We start from the raw sequence: 21,684 nt of genomic DNA, 5'->3' as shown, positions 1-21,684 counted from the left end.
GTGACATTGGCGGAAGTTGGTGACTGAAAAGAGAGCAAGGGAGAGGAATATGTTGGGGACTACTCCCACATATCTGGCTTGGGCTCATAGCTAGATAGTTTTGCCCGTAATTTAAATAAGACGGCCAGAAGCAAGCAAAGATTGCTCAAGCAGGGATGGATGAAACAAGGAAGAGGATGCCACTGACCAACATGTATATCGAGACGAGAGATGCCCAAGAAGGAGTGAGGTAGGTAGGTGTCCACACAGGAGGAAGGGATGGGCAGCTGCTCTGAATTTGAAAGGTGAGGCTTTAAGCCTGGAAGAGGTTACCCAGAAATGCCACAGGGACCTGGCTGGAGCTGGGACGTGAGTCCTTGGGCTCCATTCCTGCTTAAGGGGCTGGTAAAGCAGGTCCTGCTTCGGCAGTGGAAATGGAGTGGAAAGAGAGATGCAGAAAACAAGAAGAAACTGATTTCTCAGAATTAAAGAAGAGTCCTTAGCAAGTACAAATCCATGGCATGAAATGCCAAAACGGTATCACATAAGGAAGAGTCTGCTGGATTTGGGTATTCAGACTCATTGGTAGTTCGTTAACAGGATAGTTTCAGAGACTGAGGACAACCTGATTACAGCAGGTTAAACCCTGAAAACGTGTGTTATCTTATCAGACAAGGTGTTAGTACATTGTTGTCTCTTTATCTACAAGGCATTTTGAGAGTAAACCCAATTAAAGGATGGCAACCCTTCAAAGTACTCCATGCTGCTGAAGTGAAAAATAGTTCAGCGGGCTGTTACATCGTATACTAAAATATTGCTGAATTTGTTAAGGACACTTTTGTAAACATAAGAAACAATATCATCAAATGAGCATAATATTGAAAGAGAAGTTTCTTCCTCTTCCTCTTCTTCTCCACCATTTGGGTCCAGAAAGATAGCATTCAGCTAATTCAAGAGAAAATTATAAATCTTCAAGGTAAAAGCCGCATCATGTTGCGAAGTAAAGAACATGTTAGACAATTTGGATCCCGGACATAGCAAAGAAAACTATGGGGAGAGGAGGCTTGGCTATGACTTAAAATGTATTTCATGCTGCCCATTTTTATTAACTAAAAGAAACATATCTAACTAGAATGAAATGTATCCTGTCTCCCGAAAATGGGGAATTCTACTTCTCTTTTATGGTTAAAATAACTTCATGTGCTTCGTGTTTAATTTTGAACTACATATTATGTGCACGGATAAAGAAACCATTCTTTTAGTCAAAACGCCTTTGTACTTTGCACAAATTGTGTGACTCTCATATGTGGAATAATGTGCCCTCAAACTTACCCAGAAGTAAGAATAAGTGTTTTTAATAAATGATTTGGGGCTTTGGTGTTTTTTTTTTTTGCATGTATAAATTAAGTAAAAATGAATGCTATTTTCTGATTCTGAATCGTTGGGCTGCAGATGAATGATTCTCATGCATGCATTAACTTTATACCAGAGCACAACAGTAAGCAAGATTTCCCTCACTTTAGAACCAACTCCTATGATATAACATCAGAGCCACATGCACAATTTAAATTACTGAAAGCTATTGGGGAAAAAAACTAAAAAAAAAAATCTCTCCAGGGTGCCTGGCTGGTTCAGTCGAAAGAGCATGTGATTCGACCTCGGGATCGTGAGTTTGAGCCCCACACTGAGTGTAGAGAGTACTTAAATAAGTAAAACCTAGAAAAAAATTTTTAAATAAAAATAAATAAATGAATCTCTCTAGATTAGAAAAAAGCCATTATCCTTTCTGAATAAAATAAGTGTGATTAGAAAAAATTTTGTTTCCGTTTTGAAGACTAAGGCTCTTAATTCACTAATAAGGCTTTGTTGGAGGCTAAGGGACTCCAATGTTGTGTGTACTTTTTAAAAGTAAGCTTGTAAGTTAAGCTATATTTATTTTGGGACTTCAACTAATGGAAAAATCACATCAAAATTTGTTATTGTCCTCTATTGTAACTAATCTTACTTATGTGTGGTAATTTTGTTTCTATCATGGCCAGAACAAGAATGGATCACCCATTTTATTTTTTTTTATTTTTTAATTTTTTAATGTTTATTTATTTTTGAGAGAGAAAGAGAGGCACAGTGCCAGCAGAGGGGTGGAGAGAGAGGGAGACACAGAATCCGAAGCAGGCTCCAGGCTCCGAGCTGTCGGCACAGAGCCCGACATGGGGCTCCAACTCACAGACCGTGAGATCATGACCTGAGCCGAAGTCGGACGCTCAACCGACTGAGCCACCCAGGCACCCCTCACCCATTTTATTTTTACACTAAATGTATAACACTAAAGATAATAAACATACAAAAACCAATGGGGGGGGGCGGTGTCTGGATGGCTCAGTCGGTCAGGCATCCAATTCTTGGTTTCGGTTCAGGTCATGATCTCACGCTTCCTAGGTTGGAGCCCTGCCTTAGGCTCTGCACTGGCAGGGCAGAGCCTGCTTGGGATTCTCTGTCTCCTAGCTCTCTGCCTTCCCTCACTCACATTGTCTGTCTCTCTCAAAATAAGTAAATAAACATAAAAAAAAAAAAAAGGTAATGGGGCGCCTGGGTGGCTCAGTCGGTTGAGCGTCGGACTTCAGCTCAGGTCATGATCTCACACTCGGTGAGTTCGAGCCCCACATCGGGCTCTGTGCTGACAGCTCAGAGCCTGGAGCCTCCTTCGGATTCTGTGTCTCCCCCTCTTGCCCCTGCTCATGCTCTGTCTCTCTCTGTCTCAAATATAAACAAAAACATTAAAAAAAATTTTTTAATAAAAAAAAAACAAGGTAAATTCAAATGCATTTAGTTTTTAGTGCCATTAGGATAAAATCTAATAGAAAACACCGAAGAAAACAAAATCGTTTTGAGTTTCACATTAACGACCTTGAAGAAATTTATTGTCTAGCCACCAAAATCCCTAGAATAATAGTCTTGCTTCCAAATATGCAAAACTGTTCCCGTTCTAAATTGGCTTCCTCTTCTGCATAATAAAAATCATCCTATAATGTCTGGTGGTAAGTGGATGAAAACACAAAAGGACGAGCCCAAAACCCTGGCATATAAAAAACGTTTAGAAAGAGCCCATTTGAAGTTTGAACCTAAAAATTTCAATGGCATTGAATTACAACCCAGATTTTATGCCTTACATGGAAAGAATGATTCAATCATAATATAACCAAGGTTTTCAGTACCATCCATTTTTCATGTCTTGACAAATTACTTCTGAGATCCAGCTGGGAAATTCGAATGTATGGTCCTGGGTCAGGCACAGGTGTGATTTACGAAAGTCTAATTTTACAGTTTGCTCAACTACCTTAATACAGCACAGCTTAAAAAAAAATAAATAAATAAGCCAAATATTTTGATTCACTTTCAGTTTGGATTACTTGAGGCTGCTCTATCATTCAACGTAATAAAATAGTTGAAAAATGATTCTCATTTATGGTTGGCATTTCATAGGGCATTCTGTTTTACATGGTACATGCACATTTATAGACATGGTGACACTGTCTTATATGAAGCAATAGTTTGAAAGCTCAGACCCAAACTCCATTAAATTAGATGGTACCGTGATTTCTGAAACTGAGTAATATCTGTATTTACGTCGCTTATTTCATCCAAACATTTGTTTCCTTTAGCAAGAGTATAGTAACACGTTGTAAAAACTCACTGCGTTCACCTTATTTTGATACTACAAAAAATAATTATTTCATTGGAAAGGAATACATAAATGTAATCCAATTAAACAAAAAAAAAAACATTTTCAGTGGCTTTTCCCTTTTGCTCTAAAATGTCAACACGGTGAGTGAACCTGTGTCCTGCAGGGATCGCCTCATGTTCTACCTGCCAGCCTGGCTACTAACATCTTCTTTCACATTGTAGTGTCTCGGTGTGGATGATAAGTTATCCAGCCATCTTTTCAATACATAATTTGTCTAAATTCACTTAATTTCATGATGCTGCATTTTCAACATTCATCCGATAAGCATAATTACTTCTAAACTTAATAAAGTCTGGCATGAATGTGAAATTACCACCATCGTGTTACAAACACAGAATTCACCCCAGTGGTGACTAAGGGCCACAATGAACACCTTTTGTGGTTGCATACGTCTTTTTGGCAAGAAACTAGTCCTGGAATTAAATAAACCTCTATGCCCACAAAAAAAAAAAAAAAAAGAATTTTCATCTGAAAAGCCATTTATTACCTGCTTATTACTCTGTAGCCAGAATCTAATAATCAGCCCTTTTAAGAGAAGGACAGATTACATTGCCAAAGCCAAATTGCTCTTTGAGGTAAGTAACATAATTTGAATTGATTCTGATGATTCTCTAAAGAGAAAGGGGCAAAGGAAAAAGATGAAATATTTTCTTTATATTTTTTTAGGGTGCCTTGTACAGTTGCTTAACCTTTTCTAAAGTATTTAGATTCCTAGAACTTTCATAGGGTCATGTTTAGTTATTTCCAAAAGAAAAAGGATATAGGAAATACATTCGTTCACATAAATATTGAATGCCCACTGTAAATGGGGTTTACATGCTGCAGTTGATATATGCCCTTTCAGCTAGAGAGTAATGCCAATTTTCAGAGCCCACTGTGTGAAGTCAGGACCCACCCAATGCCTCCAGTCCATAGGCAGACAATACAAGGACCACATTGTCACTCCAGTAGAATGGTGGATTTGAGGGCCCCGACAGAGCTTCTGAGTTAGCGGATCTCATGTGGGACCCAGGAATCTGCATTTTAATTAACAATCCCTAGTAACTAACGGACACGATGCCGTTTAGGAAGCACTGTCCTAATGGTCTAAGAGCCTTGGAGCGTGTTGACCTTGCTCAGCTTTTTTTGTGTCTAAACAACAGCAGAGATAGCAAACATAAAAGCTGAACGAGCAGAGATAGTAAATTAATAAAATGTGAATTGGGGCATTGCTGTTTGGAAAAATTAGCCAACTCGGCAGATTTTTGCTGGATTTCACGGTCTTCACCTTTGAAGTAGCTGGTGGCAGCTTCCACTGTAAAGAGGATAGGAGTCAGTATTTTGAAAGCAGTGTTGTGGGCTAGGTAGTTAGTAAGGAGAAAATGGAACCAGTGCCTTACTGTGACAAGCACGGATGGGACCTGTGACTTTGAGTTTGCAACAGGTCATTTCAGCTTGGTGTTCAGACAAAGAGGAGTTGTAGTCATAATTAAAATAGTTCTTAATGAGAGGGACTCTGTGGGCTGGAACAAAGAATAGAGAATAATTTTCTATGCGTAACATTTCCCAAATGCCATTACTCTGTAGGAGAAACATTTATGTGTTTGTAAAATGCACTAGCTTTCTTAGAGTCCAAGAAATCACAGATCTAGCTGGATTTTTAAGGGTCAACTACTCCACCCCAATCCTCAGCTACCCACCTCCACCAGATATGTGAAACATAGTAAATAAATTCAGAAGGAATTGGATTAAAGCAAACCTCTCTGATAGAGCTAAAAATCTCTCCAAAACACTGTGCTTTCATAAATCAAGAAAAACTAGTTGTTGTTATCAACTATTGTGAATGTAAATTATACATTGAATCAAACATGTTAGGAAAACTTACTTTTTTAATGTTTATTAATTTTTGAGAGAGAGAGAGAGAGAGTGTTTGTGTGTATTCCTCCCATCCCCTCCCCCCCACCGCCCCTGAGCAGGAAAGGGACAGAGAGAAAGGGGACAGAAGATCTGGAGGGGCTCGGGGCTGACAGCAACGAGCCTAATGCGGGCTCATGACCTGATCCGAAGTTGGATGCTCAACCAGTTGAGCCACCCAGGTGCCCCCAAAACCGATTATTTTTAAAGCACGTGTTTATTAAGTACTCACCCTTTGTTAGGTGTTTTATAGGAAGTACCTTATTAGATCCTTTTGAAGTTAGTAGTATTTAGACAGATAGAGACATTTAGAGTTAATTAAGTTACTTCATTGAAATCCCACAGCTAACACCAAAATTCAAAACCAGGTCTGTCGGACTCCCAGACACCATACAGACATTTGGAATGATGGTCCAGATGTGCTTAAAAGAAAAAAAAAAAAAGTCTACAATCATCAAACAACTCATAAATTAGCTGAAGGGACTTTTAGAGTTAGACAAATCCAGTTTGAAGTCGTACTTCTATCATGGCAAAGATCTGAGCCTCTCCTTGCCATTGTGATTTATAAAAATGGAACAATAAAATCTCATCGAGTGCTTGTTAAAATCATATGTAAAGCACCTTGCAGTGCGGTATCTGACAGGCACTTGCCACTCCAAAACAAAAAAGAGGTAGTTCTTTGCTAGACTATACTAATATGAGAAGGCATTACACTCATTCTGTGAAATTCAGGATATACATACCTCAGATTCGGTAAAAGCCTTTGGCATATTTTGAGTATCATGTGAAATATGCATGAAGTATACGTGCTTATCATGTCTAAACAAAGATACTATCCCTAGCAAGAAAGGGTAGTGAGTCGATCAGTGCATCTTTGTGCCATTTAAACTTCCAGAGTAGGGGGAGTAGACGTAGATATTATGGGACAGAAACTTCTAATCCAGTCTCATATCCTGGTTATTCACTAACTAAATCTGAGATCCTAATCAGTGAAATGGTTTGACCAAAAATCATGTAGGAAATCAGTAATAATGGGTTCGTTCCAGAACAAGAATAAAACAGTGTAGCTCCTGGTTCGGTGCTGTTCCCTCTATTTGCCTTTTTCTTGTAACAAATATGTATTGGTTTGGCGATTTTTTTGCCAAGAATCTTTAAAGTACTTTGAGTATTGTGTCCGAAGAAAATAATCCAAACTGGGTCAGACTAGGGGGAGAAATACTCTGAACACATTCATGGTCTTAACTTCTCATTTTTCATAAAAGACTTATTTTTATTAAAATACTCATTTTGGGGGGCACCTGGGTGCTCAGTCAGTTAAGCGTCTGACTCTTGATTTCGGTTCAGGTCATGATCTTGCAGTTCATAAGATCCAGCCCTGCATCAGGCTCTGTGGTGACAGTGTGGAGCCTGCTTGGGACTCTCTCTCTCTCTCTCTCTCTCTCTCTCTCAAATATAAATAAATAAATATTTTTTTTTTTAAAGTGAAGATGGAACTTTTCATCCAAGGAGCACAGTAGGGCTTGGTTCTCTTCTTATTTCCAGAAACATGGCATTTGCAGAATTGGCTCGGGAATTTCATTTTAGGAAAATACTCATTTTCATTGCAGTTTAGTTAAATATTCAGTGTGGTCCCCGTTCCTCTTCTCCATCCACAGCCCACCCTGCTCTCCTGAATTCCCTTTGCCTTTATCCATGTTCATTTGGTTGCTGGTTTTCTCCATTACTGGTTTTCTCCAGCTGGTTTTCTCTAGTTGCTGGTTTTCTCCACTATTCTCTGCCAATATCCTCCTCCTCCCATCTTGGTCCCAGGCTCACATGCTCTTCATCCTCAGTCCCCAGCTTGTGTGTGGGTGCTGTCCTGAACAAATAGAGTCATGGTGCCAAGAAAGTTCAAGGTTAGAGAAATCCAGAGCGGCCGAGGGTACCCAACAACTCTCCCTTCTCCCTGCCTTTCCCTGCACTTTCTTTTTTTTAATTTTAATGTCAATTTTTTTATTTTTGAGAGGTGGGGAGAGGCAGAGACAGGGGAAGACAGAGAATCCGAAGCAGGCTCCAGGCTCTGAGCTGTTAGCACAGAGCCCAACATGGGTCTTAAACCCATGAACCGTGAGCCAACATCAGACGCTTAACCGACTGAGCCACGCAGGGGCCCCCTGCATCTTGAGCCAGGTGCCCGCACCCAGAGCTCCCCACCAACCTTTCTGGAGTGCCCTTGGGCCATTCCCTCCCACGTTCTGTTCACTTTCTCTTCTGCAAAGACAGTGGCAGCGTTTCCTTTGCTTCTGGCGCTTCCACACCCCAAGTGACCCTTCTCCCACTGCTTTCCTTGCCTGTCCCCTTCCCGGTTCCAGACAGCCACAGGTCGTTATTTCTCACCTTGTGGGAAGCTCATTGATCCTCGTTTTCTTCACCGTAGAGGACGAGATCTTATAATCCTCATGCCAGATGCTTTATCCCCAGGTTCCTGTAATTTTAGGATCAAAAGGAACCTGAGGGGTGCCTGGGTGGCTCAGTCAGTTAAGCGACCGACTTCGGCTCAGGTCATGATCTTGCGGTTCCTGAGTTCAAGCCCTGCATCAGGCTCTCTGCTGTTAGCACCACGGAACCCCTTCAGACCCTCTGTCCCCCTCGTTCTCTGCCTGTCCCCTGCTTATTCTCTCTCTCTCTCTTTCTCTCTCTTAAAAATAGATACTGAAAGAAAGAAAGAAAGAAAGAAAGAAAGAAAGAAAGAAAGAAAGCAATCTTAAAAGCCACCTAGTGAAATCCCCATTACCACTCTGTGGTCTACCACTGCCAGGTCCATGGTTGGTGCTTGGGAAATATTTGCCATCAATCAGCATTGCAAAATCAGCCATTATGTACTACTGTAAGATAGTTATTTTATACTATTAACTTTGTTTTTCAAAAAGTCGCTTGTCATGTTTTATTCCTATCTATCTATAAAACTCAGTGAGTAATCATGGAGAAGGCTAACCCTTAGAAAGCATTGAGGTAAAACTGAAAAACTGATTTCAAATTGACAGTCCCGCTGACATAGAGGGGAAGAGATAAGTTACTGATGCAAGGACAAGAAGAAGTGGTCTAAAGTTACAATGAAAAGATTACATAGAAATAATGATATCTTCTACCAGTAAGAGCTGTTAAATAATGGAAGGTTGCTAAGGAAAACTAAAACGTGACTGTACTTGAAGTTAGTAATGAATATGGTATGATTCATGGGCTGATTAAATTAGACTTTCCTTGATGGCATAAAATAGAATAAATATGTTAAATGGTTCCTCCTCCAAGAGTCTGGGAAAGGTTAGATTTCCATTTCACTAGAAAATATGATATGATTATCATCACCCAGCCCCTTCCCTACCTTAAAATCGCTAATATAGCTCCCTGTTAACACTACCCCAGAGATGACATTAAGTGTATTCGCTGTGCTTTTTGCCAGGACAGCTAATTTTTTTTAATGATAATTTTTAATTGTCGTTTTTTTCTTTTAGGCTTGTAAATTTTATAGCTCCCAATGGTATGTGGTAAACTACAAATATGAACAATATTCTGGAGACTTCCGACAGTTACCCCGGTAAGAACCTGTCATATATAAATGGGTTTTTCCATGTATAAAATACGTTCTCAGTTTAAGTTCTACAGTTGTTCATGAATACGTGCACGTTAACTAGTGTCAAGGTCTATTTTACAAAATTTAAAAATAGGAGTCATGATACAGCATTTTGGTCAACAATGTACATTTTGTTGTATATGAACAGAGTTGATTGTAAGTTACAAATGTATTCTTATTTAATTTTCTAACAAAGTCTTTTTTTTTTCAATATATATTTATTTCGGGGAGAGTACAAGTTGGAGAAGGGCAGAGAGAGAGGGACAGAGAATCCGAAGCGGGCTCTGCCATGACAGCAGCAAGCCCGATGTGGGGCTTGAACTCACAAACCGCGATATCATGACCTGAGCCGAAGTCGGATGCTCAACAAACTGAACCACCCAGGTGTCCCTGAACAAATTCTTGAAGTGTTACTCTATCACTCTTTTGTGAGCTGTTATTTCAATAGAGCAGATACAACAGGACTGGGAAAGAACAGTGTGGACCAAAACATGTTTCTGAGGATATTCTGTATTTAGCATTCAGATTTGCCACTGGCTTCATGTATTTCCATGCTGGGATACCAAGAGTCATGAAAGTAGACAACCTCTGCAGAAATGTTACATGTCTAAGAACAGCAAAAAGGGAAAAATTAACAGCTTTTTTTTTCTTCTGGACTAAGTAAAGTCTTTGGGAGAAGGTGTCTTTGTTCTGTACCTGTTCAAATGTCACCTTCACAGACAAGCTTGCCTGACCTACTACCTGAACTAAAGTAGTCATTTATTCAGTGTCTGTGTCCCCCACTAAAGCAAAAATCCCCAAAGGGCAGGGACTTTTCCTTGCAGAATCCCCTACAAGGGAGGAGAATGCCTGGCCTCTGGTAAGTGTGTAATAATGACTTATTGAATAAGTAAAGTAAGTGAATGGCAAATTTTGAAATACAGCATTCCTTTAAAAAAGAAAGAAAAGAAATATAATATTCATGGAAGGGATTGGAGTTGCTCGAATTCAAAGAACTGCAATGAATTGGAATCTCTTAACACATTGGTTCATCTAACTAAAACAATGCAAATAATCCAGAAAAACACAACAATCAAAAGCGAAGTTATTAACACTTCCCTCAAGTGAAGGCATCGAGAAGGTACTTGTTGTGTCTAACTTTTTAGTGGGCGTGTGGTTTATTTATTTTTTTTTATGTTTATTTTTGAGAGAGAGAGAGAGACAGTGTGTGAGTGGGGTAGGGGCAGAGAGAGAGGGAGACACAGAATCTGAAGCAGGCTCCAGGCTCTGAGCTGTCAGCACAGAGCCTGACATGGGGCTCCAATAATGACCCACAAGATCATGACCTGAGCCAAAGTCAGACACTCAACTGACTGAGCAGCCCAGGCACCCTTATGTGGACATGTGGTTTAGATTTGGGCACTATTTGCACAAATTTCCCATGCCCCCAGCAGCAGCTGTTCCAGGCTTGGATACTTGGATGGGCTGCTCTCTACCCACAAATGCAGAATTTGAAGGAGCTGCAGAATAGTTCAGAGAAGGTAGCGTCTGAGCTCAGACCTGAAGGGACAGTAGCTCCCAGCACTGTGGTCTTGGGAAAGGATTCCCAGAGGAAACAGCAAGGGCAGGGGCCCTGACCTTGGAACCAGCATGGTCTCTTGAGCAGAATGGGGAGGCTGGAACCGAGGTGGAAAGGTTATAGTGAAGTGAAACCATGGAACGAGGCAAGGGACCTGGCGGGCCCTGGAAGAGAGAGCTTGGATTCATTCCCACTGCAACAGAAGCCTGTGGAAATTTTAGCCTAGAGTGTGATGTGATCCAGTTTAATTCTTTAAAAGATCATTTGGTGTACTCTAAGGAGAATGGGATTGTAGCAGTGAGTATACAGGAAAAAAAAAAGAAAGATGTGAATGGGAAGGAGGCTATTCTATTTCTTTATTTCTTTAAGTTTTTATTTATTTTGAGAGAGAGAGATAGAGAGCCAGGGAGGGGCAGAGAGGGAAGAAGAGAGAATCCCAAGCAAGCTCCACGTTATCAGCGCAGAGCCCATTTCAGGGCTCAGTCTCACAAACAACGAGATCATGACCTGAGCTGAAATCAAGAGTTGGACACTTAACCGACTGAGCCACCCAGGCACCCAGTATTTTTCAGTTGCATTACTGTAAAGAACAAAACAATGTTCCTCCAAAGCAGCAAACCTTTTTGCAAACAGCCAACATTAACTTTTACCAAATCTCTGGACATCCCCTTAAATTCAGGTCACTCCTGATATAACCTCCCGTATGGACTTTCGTGCTAAGAAGGTCTACCATACCCCCGGCTTTCGTGAGTAATTACTGTGTATATTCAGAGTGTCTGGGCCTTAGTCACACACGTTTTGTAGGCACAATTGAAAAGTATTTTTTTTTACCATCGAGACTTCCTCTTTCTGAAAACGGTTCTGAGAAGTGGTCACGACTTGGAAACTGCGTCCAAGCGGTTGGAAGATCTCATACGAAGTGAGAGATTGTAGAAAGTGGCATTTAGCTGCCCTTCCAAGTATGTGCCTTCCCACTGACTTCAGGTCTGTTGGAATCTTTAGCAGCTTGATCCCCAAACATCTTTTCTTTATCTTCATGATGCCATCAAGAAAAAAAATATATGAGAGATTTTGCCTTCACTGTATTCGTTCTCCATTAAAACAACAGAGGAACCACCTCGAACAAAAACAAGGTCTGGATATCATGGAGCATGAGAAGAACCTCATGAGAAGTAGACAAAAGTAACGAAAATATCGTTGAGAATTTCCCTTAATTAACTAAAGGAAGTAGAAGTTGATACCACGAAGGGGAAGAATACTCCTGCCACAAAGTCAGAGATTTCAATGAACTATGTGAAAATCAGAAGTTCTAGAATGTAATCTTCACACATCCCCTGAAATGATGAAGACTGTAAGACTGAATGAAAAAAATCTTTTTTTAAATGATTTTACAAAGTGAAGCACTCCCCATTAAAGACTACACACATATTTAGGTCAGTAGTAGAAACAGATCATTTAGTTGGCCTTCAGAGGCTGTTAGAAGTAAATCATGTTCGTGCCTCCTGGATTAGAAGAATTCTCCAATGCCCGCTACCAATTTAAACTGATCATTTCTTTTTATGGGTTGCTGAGGCTACAAAATGAAACCTTGCAGTTGTGGAAGAGTGAAAAACGAAGTGTGTTTATTCACCTAATTTTTATTCTTTAAATTTGAAATTGTGTTATTGTGTTTTTAAGAACCTCACTTTTTTTTTTTTTTTTTTTTTGAGTATCTGTTCATAGACGGATAGTGGAGAGAACATTGTTTCAGGCTAGAATGTAAAATGTAAGCCTTCATACATAAAATCCAGCGCTGAATTTGGGATTCACAAGAGACAAGAATGACAAAAACTACATGATGCCAAAGGAGCCAAGTCTATACCGTGGGGAAAGGACAGTCTCTTCAATAAATAGTGTTGGGAAAACTGGACAGACATGTACAAAAGAATGGAAATGGACCACTTCTTACACTGGACACAAAAATTAATTCAAAGTGGATTAAAGACTTGAATGTGAGACCTGGAACCATAAAACTCCTAGAAGAAAACTAGATGGTGACCTCCGGGACATCAGTCTTGGCAATGAGTTTTTAGATCCGACTGCATTCCAAGTAAAAATAAACAGGTGGCCTTGCACCAAACTCAAAAGCTTCAGCACGACGAAGGAAACCATCAACATAATGAAAAAGCAACCTTCAGAATGGGAGGAAATATTTGCAAATCCTATATCTGATGACTAATATCCAAAATATACAAAAAACTCATACAACTCAATAACAAAAAATATAACAATCCGGCTAAAAAGTGGGCAAAGGATCTGAATAAACATTTTTTCCAAGGAGAGCAGACAGTGGCCAACCGGTACCTGGAAAGGTGCTCAACAACACTAGTCATCAGGAAAATGCAAATCAAAACCACAAGGAGATTCCACCTCCCACCCATTAGAATGGTTAGTATCAAAAGGACAAGAAATAACAAGTGTTAATGAGGATGTTGAACAAGGGGAACCCTCATGCACTATTGGTGGGAATGTAAACTGGTACAGCCACTATGCAAAACTGTATGGGGGTCCCTCAAAAAATTAGAAACAGAACTCCCATATGACCTAGCAACTCCACTTCCGGGTATTTATCCAAAGAAAACAAAAACATGAATGCAAAAAGATACATGCATTCTATGTTCACTGCAGCATTGTTTATAACAGCCAAGACACGGAAACAACTTAAATGTCCGTTGATGCATGAATGGATAAAGAAAACATGAGATATCTATCTATCTATCTATCTATCTATCTATCTATCTATCTCGATATATTTGAGGAACATGGCCACTATTGTGATCCACTATTACCAAGAACAAATGCCTATAAAATTAGTCTTTTGTAAGAAAGAGAAGAAAGGGTAAGTCATGCCGGCAGTAGAGGACAGAATAAGAAGTTCAGAAACAGAATTGTACCAAGGTCACAGGGAGACTAATAGGAAATAATTGGCATAGAGCATAGGATGATGCCTGAGCCAGATGTTGACCTTCCATGTTCAAGTTTATCTGTGCTGCCTCTTCCTTAGTCTTCCCTACGAATGCTTTTATCTTTCACTTAGGATGTTTCTTTAATACTCCCTTTACTGCCCTGCTATCATTTTAAGAATCCTGGAACACTCATGTTCCCTTCTCTGCAGACAAAACGCTTGGAGTAATTGCTCTGAAGTCAGCCATTTGAACCTGCCCCTGAATTTCAGGCAATGTGTTGCCTCGCTGGATGAGGGAAGAGAGGGAAGGGTTGTGTTTAGGGGCTTTATTTTGCCAACCAAATGAAGAGGTGAAAGTGATTGCTTTTTGTTTAGGATTGTCAGGATGTTGTTAGGCTCTTTTGGAGAAAAGGGATATTTTGGGTAGGATAGGAAACATTTCCCAGTGGTCCTAAAGTAACACTGTCACCTGCGACTGGCTCACCCTTCGCATAAGTTGACCATAACCAAAAGAGGCAGAACAAGTTAACATTGGGGGCACTGACACAGATAAGCTCGAGTATCCCTAAGGCTCTGTAAGAAAGAGGATGGAGTACAGATACACCACGATCCTTTGGAAGAGAATAATGGCTCCAGTCTTACTTAATGTGCTTATTAAAGATGGTTTGATTAACTTACCCTACATACAGCAAGTAGCATTTTAGAAAATAGGACTTCTAGTCCAACTTCTTCCACTGTGTGTTTATGTAACTGTTACGGACTTCGTTTTCTTCTCAATACAACACCCAAATTACACTGGACTGTGAAGTTCTAGTATTTGTACACAAACGTCTAATTACACACATATATAATTCACTAAAAAGCTATATGCTGCATAGTACATATTTAAACTTAAGTACAGAAGTTCTGCTATCTTGGTATAGAGTTTTCAACTTCTTTGAACTTACAAATAAGTCTTGGAGGAACAAGGCTGCATTATGTATGTATTAATATATTTCTGGAATTTGGAATAATGCATACCCACTCGAATAATTTCATATACATCAGTGGACAAATACTTATTCTGTTCTTACCATGTGCCAGAACCTGTGGGGGAGATAAATTTAAAATACACATCTCCTACCACCCTTCTTTCAAGCCTCTGGCTTTTAAATAAGCCTGTTACCATTTACAACTACTTACCTATGGGTCTTGGGATTTCATATCAAGGCTATACAACTGAACAAAAATGGACAAATAAATTGGGACTGGGGCTGAAGGGAGACCCCAGATATCATCCTTAATACGCAATATCAACTACTGTGTACCCCAGAATAGCTTTATTTTTCTTAGCTATTGGTTTTGGTAGCAAGTAACATATAATCTGAACTTATAAAATAAATTCACAATACTAAGATCATTTTTCAAAACCTCTTTTAACACACGGGAGGTGCGTCTTAGGACGTTGGCCACCAAAAATATGTGTTTTGGCGTCCCCAAGATGTCTTCCAAAAACAGTTTTAAATGATACCATGTTGTCTTATTTTGCTTCTCTGTCTCCTTGTTCACCTTGCCTATCACTGATGCAATCAGCAAATGTGTATTGAGCGTCCCTACAGTAGAAAAAGACAAAGCCTGGGGACGCTGTAGATGGGACTTCATTGGAGTCTCTGGCTTTAAGAAACATGTAATCTTGGGGCACCTGGGTGTCTCAGTTGGTTAAGCATCCAACTTCAGCTCAGGTCATGATCTCAGAGTCCATGAGTTTGAGCCCTGCCTTGGGCTCTCTGCTGACAGCACAGAGCCTGCTTCAGATCCTCTGTCTCCCTCTCTCTTTACCCCTCCCCTGCTGGTTCTCTCTCTTTCAAAATAAATAACTAAGTAAATAAATAAATAAAACTAAAAAAAACATGTGATCTGGTGGAGGGAATCAACAGATTCAGGTAAGCGTCATAATAGACATGTACCCAGCATCTACATGGAGAGAGTCCTAATTTTGAGATTCCAGGGTGTCTTCATGGAAACAGCTTTGGGGGTGTGAACTCTTTTTAGACTACGGTAGAGTATTATCTGGCCTTGTATAAGAATGAAATCCTAATACTTGCCACGACACGAATGAACCTCAAGGGCATTTTACAATAAATGAAATCAGCCAGACACGCAATGAAACATAAGATGAGGTGCCCAGAATAGCCAAATACAGAGAGGCAGAAAGTAGAACAGTGGTTACCAGGGGTGGGGGAAGGGAGAGATATGGAACTGTTGTGTAACGGGTACAGCGTCATTTTGGGAACGAGACGGACTTTTGTGATGGTTGCACAACAATGTGAACGTACTTTGTGCCACTGATCTGTACACGTGAAAATGGTTAGAATCGTAATTTTTCTGTTATGTATATTTTATCACAATTGAAAAAAAAATCTATTATCAGTTATAGAGAATGTGACTCTGATCTCAAGCTTCTCCGTTTTATTAGTGAGGTCAGTGTTCTGTCTGTGCTCCTACCTGCCCTGCTGTGAACCAGGAATGGGCATTTTCAGGTCTTTCAGAGGAAAGGTAAAGAGTATTTTGAACCCACTTGAATCCACTGAATCCCTATGTGAATGCAGTCTGGTAATTTTATGCATACTGAAGTATAAAGAGGTCTTGGTCATGCCCCTTCCTATCTGGAATACCGTCAACATAGGAAAAGATTTGTGACAGGAATAACTCGAAGAGCACCCCTGGACTTTTTTTCTCAATAGTCAGATTCCCAGGTTGCTTCTACACAACATAAATCACCTTAAAGAAAATGAATATCCCAGGCCAACTCTACACGTAGGATTCTCTCACTAAGTATCAAGGAATGTCCGAACCTCAGACGCTGTTGACCACTCTCCATCCAGCCATGACTTGTGAAATAGAATCAAGCCAAAGGAAGTTTACCTTTCTCCTGTTTTGCCATTGATAGTATCAGGTGCACACGCTGACTCTTCCGGGCTGGTCAGCATTTCAGGACTACCACGGAAAGGCACAAAGCGAGCACCCTTCGGCTTAATCAAGTTGGGGCCGACTTCAGGGGAGGCCACTGTTAGGGGAACAGCGCAACCTAGTGGCCAGAGCACGGGCTGGTTCTCGGGAACATGGTTTTTCCAATGGCCATCCCATACCCTTAAGACTCACCATGTAATGGTGAAATGGAAATGAAAACAGCACTGCTTCATATTCCACTGCAGAAGGTAGAGGAAGAAGCATACAAACCACCAGAGCTTTAAAATTGTCTTGCTTGCCTTCATCTCATTCAAGAAGACATGTGTAAATCTGTATAAATAGTAACTCCACGGTTTAAAACAGAGATTTATTTACCGGAGATAAAATGTAATGGTGTAGCAGAAAGTTAATGCTTCCAAAGGAGATCGGGCCCTCACAAGATTACATTATTTTTTCGAAAAACACAACGGTTGTTACCTAGGGGAACAGCGGAAAATGAAAGTCAGGTCTCAAATGACAAATCAGAAACTCTTTTTTTTTTTTTTCTTTACTCTCAGAGCAGAATACAAACCAGAGAAACTTCCTTCACATTCCTTTGAGGTGGACCATGAAGACGCTGATAAGGATGAAGTAAGTAAATTACTGAAAGCTAAGTGTTTAAATCAGGAGGACAATTAGTTCCTGTCCTCCACTAGAGTATTCCGCATTCTGACCAATTTTTCAAGGAAGCTGCCATAGCTATTTGTGGAAGGGGCTTTGAGTCCAGATGAGTCACGTTCGCTTTGAAATGGAACATGATTATTTAAGACGCGTCGAAGAGAGAAAGAGGAGGCTCATTTGTAAGTGCAGCGTCTAAGATGTGGGATTCACGAAAGGTTGCAGTCATGCCCTTGGTTCCTCTTCCACAGGATACCACCTCCCACTCATCTTCTAAGGGCGGTGGGGGAGCTGGAGGAACCGGAGTTTTCAAGTCTGGCTGGCTCTACAAGGGGAATTTCAATAGCACCGTGAACAATACCGTTACTGTTCGGGTAAGGAGACATCAAGGCTCATCTTTGTTTCTGCCAGTTCTCTGGACACCCCCTCCTTTGGTCACAGCACAGAGGAGTGTCATTTGCATCGAGTTTATGTTTCGGGTCATATTTTATTTACGAGGAAGGAGGGCGCTGTTCCCTAGAACAGTGCCCAAGAATGTAGCGCGCCCGAAGGAATTTCAGAATTTCTAATTTCTGTACTAGCACACTGCATTTTGAACTACCTGTCTGTTTCTTCCCCTTTCTTTAGTCATTCAAAAAGCGCTACTTCCAGCTGACTCAGTTGCCAGATAACTCCTACATCATGAATTTTTACAAAGATGAAAAGATATCCAAAGAGCCCAAAGGCTGCATCTTTTTGGATTCCTGTACAGGTGTGGTGCAGGTGAGTAGATATCCCTTTCCTCCTTGAGTTTTGTTTTCCCCTCTTGGATTTGTTGTTGTTGTTGTTAATTTTTTTTTTTAATTTATTTTGAGAGAGAGAGAAAATGGGGGGGAGAGGCAGAGGGAGAGAGGGAGAGAGAGAATCCCAAGCAGGCTTCATGATGTCCGCACAGAGCCCGACGCAGGGCTCTGTTCTGCTCGGGGCTTGATCTCACGAACCACAAGATCATGACCTAAGCCGAAAATCAAGAGTTGGACCCTTAACTGACTGAGCCATCTAGGAGCGCCTCCCCTTTTGGGCTTTTTAATCAAAGAGTGTGTTCATCCAGTCATCATTCATTCAAGTGTTTATGGAGTATCTGAAATGAGTCAAAAACTGTTCTCGACTTTAGAGATCCGGTGGAAAACAACACAACCCGAGTTTCTGCTTTCACAAAACTCACTTTCAACAAAGGAAAAATAATAGAAAATACACAAAGAAAAAAAATCAACAGAATGGAATCAGTGGGTGAAATCTGGAGTGAAGAAAAGAAATGGGGCTGTGGGAGGCAGAGAGACAAATGGTGAGGTTGGAAAGGAGTACCAGTGCTCCAGAAGTGAGAAAAAAAAAGCATCTTCATAGAGAAATTATTTGATCTGAAAACTAAAGAATGAGCGGGGGCAGCAAGTGCAAAGGGCCTGAGGCAAGAGCAAGTCTGGTATATTCAACGAGAAGGAGAAAATGACCACCTGTGTGGCTGCAGCATACAACGCCACTGAGCTAAAGAATTCAATAATGTATAAACCGTATAGCTCACTATGCTTCGTAAATCCTATCTTTATTATTGGGTGATAATGAGGTAGTACATTGGCAGCGCACATATAATCTTCTTCCTTCTAAGAGGAGGTTTCCTTCAAAGACGAGGATTACATCGATTCCCAAGAGCTTAATTTCAGAAACAGACACGGCGCTTTTAACGGACCATACTGTTCCGGAAGTTCTTCTTAGCGTGTGATTGTTCTTAGTGTGCGATGCGACATAGACCACTGTGGCAAAGGGAAGCAGAATAACTCCATAGACCTCATTTGGACATCATGCTTTCATTTATTCTTTTCGCTCTCAGGAAGTAAGGAGCCTCCTATTCCCTCTTACGTAACAATCAAAGCAACCAAACCTTACAGCAGCCTCATCTTGAATTTCACAAAAGGATGCTGGCTTGTGGAGGTTGAGGACTGTGTTTCTGGTCACCGGTCACCAGGAGCAGACCTTCTCTTCCCACTCACCTGCAGGCGTCGACGCAGCTGGCTCCAGAGCTGAGATTACGTCTTGGATTAATACCAAGGGGCACTCGGATATGTGGATGCGAAATGGAGCTCTCTCCAGTCACTTAGGCCTGGGCTTTTTCTGGATGGTCTATCTGTTAAAATCTGGAATTCCTCCAGAAAGTACTAATGCTGAACTTTAAAAGGAAAGAATTAATTAAGTGTAGCAGAGTAGTCGGCTAGAAGTGAAAGATAATTGCATTTTAATGCAGATGCCAGCTTTCCATATGGAAAGGGCAATAAGGATCTTAATGGAGGGTGGAGATGGTTTTCTATTGTTGGCCGCAAAGGAAGCTTAGGCTTTAGAAATGTCAAGTAAAACTTCCCGCAGTAGGTGAAAGATCAACGATTACATTCTCTAGAAACTGAGCTAAAACTCTTAGGTATTTTCTTTTCCATTTTTTTCCTTCAAAGCTCGCTCTAGCAAATGCATTACCATCTTTCAGGCAGTATCACTGTAGCCCGTGCTGTATATCCAGCTCACAGAGATACGTATTACTATGACATTGCTTCTTCGAAGAATCCTATTAACTCGGTGTTGAGCACGCATCTCGGTGCTCAAATCTGACCTTGACTACAGGAACTTCTCCATCACGTCTTAGACTGTACTTCAGTCTCTGCTGAAGTGGTGCCTTGGAGCTGGAGAGTGTCTTCTAGGAGAAAACAAAGTTTGGGGTTCATACAGGTCAGCGTTCAAATCCTGGTTTCACCACTTACTTTTGGAGGCTTTGAGTAAGTTACTCGGACTCTGAGCTCAGGTTCCTCATCTGTAAAAACTCAAACAATGTGCTAGCGTGGAAAAGGATCTGGGAGACCGTGTGCCTTCAGCCTTTCTTCCCTAGTCTTGTAACCAAACTAACGTGATTTCGCTCCTTGGTGAGTCACAGGTAGAAGCCACACCAGGTGAGCTATCTCACAAAAAAAAAGACTTCACACGCAGCAAATACGGAGATCGTGGTGAATAACTCCCCTAGCAAGGGTGAGTGGGATCCCTTTGTTTAGGGTTAGGATGAATATTTAGAAAGGGGAACCTTGTCATCGTATGTAGGTCTAAGCATGAGGTCATACATGTGACTTAAGGAAATATACCTATATATATACATTGTATGTTTTATAAATGAGGCCTGTGTTCCTCTCGGAGGAGAGATTTTAATATTGTAATGAGGTAAAGGTAATTGTTGGTTACTCTGTGGGTCACTCCATGGTCCATCTGCACTGGTGTGAGTCAGGGGTTGAGTTCAAACTGGTCTGGACCTTCTGGGCCACAGTTCTTCGCCTGGGCAGTTATTGTTTGAGGAGTAGTTTTGGTTTTTATCATGGGGTGCTGTGCCCTTCAGGCTTTTTGCCTGAGTTCAAAGGTAAGCTGGAAAGAAGAGCTTAAGGAAAAATGTGGGACGTAAGTCCCTAAGTACAAGCAAGTGAGCAGTAAAGGTCAGCGCCAGCTGGTGATAGGCTTTCCGTCAGGTGCAAAGATCACAACTTTGAGAAATAGACATTCCACTGGGGAAAGACCTACCTAGGAAATCTCCATTCACCTTCCTGAAATTTCTATCTAAATATTCTTCTTTATTCATTTAGTTTTTATTCACTCATGTATTTTTTCATTCAACAAACTTATTGAGTGTGTATGACATACTAGGAACTGTGCTTAGGCATTGAGAACTCCCTGCTGAAGTCAAAACCAGAGAGGAACATAGGCTCATTGTTAATGATTACACAGTGTCACAAAAGCTATCAACAACACCTGCTATTGAATGTTCTAGGAGCACAGAACAGTGATGAATGAACTCTTCTGGGCCAGCTAGCAGGATTCACCAAGGTAGATGTTGCACCTTAAAGCACAGCTGCATTTCTATTTCACTCCCCAGTAGATGGCCATTCAAATATTCGGGAACACTACTATATCTTTGAAAGAGTTTAGCCCTATACCCCTTCATTTCTATTCCTATTTATCAAGAACTTATAGCCCTTTGGGGAGGGAGGACCTCCAACTTCTTGAGATCACTGGGAAGATAGATGTCTGGGTTATGTACCACCTTGTGTCTGGATCCTGGTTCTTACATATTTGCTTATGGCTGTCTCTGGCTTATGAGGTCTTACAAGTGGAAAGAAGATTCTCAAATAAGAAGCAAGTTTAGTCATTGCTCTCCCAAGCTCTCAGGTACAAAATGTGCCTGAAGACGAAACATGTACACACAGGATCACAGAACAAATGAATAATAGAATGAGTCAGACCTGTTTTGTCAAGAATCATTATCGGTTTCTCTTGAATAAAACAGAAAAAAGGAA

General features: G+C 40.7%; 1 protein-coding gene across 7 annotated transcripts in view; it reads left to right on the top strand.

The window, feature by feature from the left end:
• The window catches only part of DOCK10 (dedicator of cytokinesis 10), a 267,897-nt gene that overhangs the window by 137,128 nt on the left and 109,085 nt on the right, over window positions 1–21,684 (top strand). For all 7 annotated transcript variants that reach the window (XM_042995487.1, XM_015538862.2, XM_042995486.1 and 4 more), the window contains exons 4-7: window positions 9,106–9,188; window positions 17,233–17,305; window positions 17,584–17,706; window positions 17,960–18,094. In XM_042995487.1, the coding sequence (XP_042851421.1) occupies window positions 9,106–9,188; window positions 17,233–17,305; window positions 17,584–17,706; window positions 17,960–18,094 (414 nt within the window). The remainder of the gene's footprint in view (window positions 1–9,105; window positions 9,189–17,232; window positions 17,306–17,583; window positions 17,707–17,959; window positions 18,095–21,684) is intronic.

The sequence above is a fragment of the Panthera tigris genome, chromosome C1 (assembly GCF_018350195.1).
Source record: "Panthera tigris isolate Pti1 chromosome C1, P.tigris_Pti1_mat1.1, whole genome shotgun sequence".
Taxonomy (NCBI): Eukaryota; Metazoa; Chordata; class Mammalia; order Carnivora; family Felidae; genus Panthera; species Panthera tigris.
This window is presented reverse-complemented; position numbering and strand designations above follow the sequence as displayed.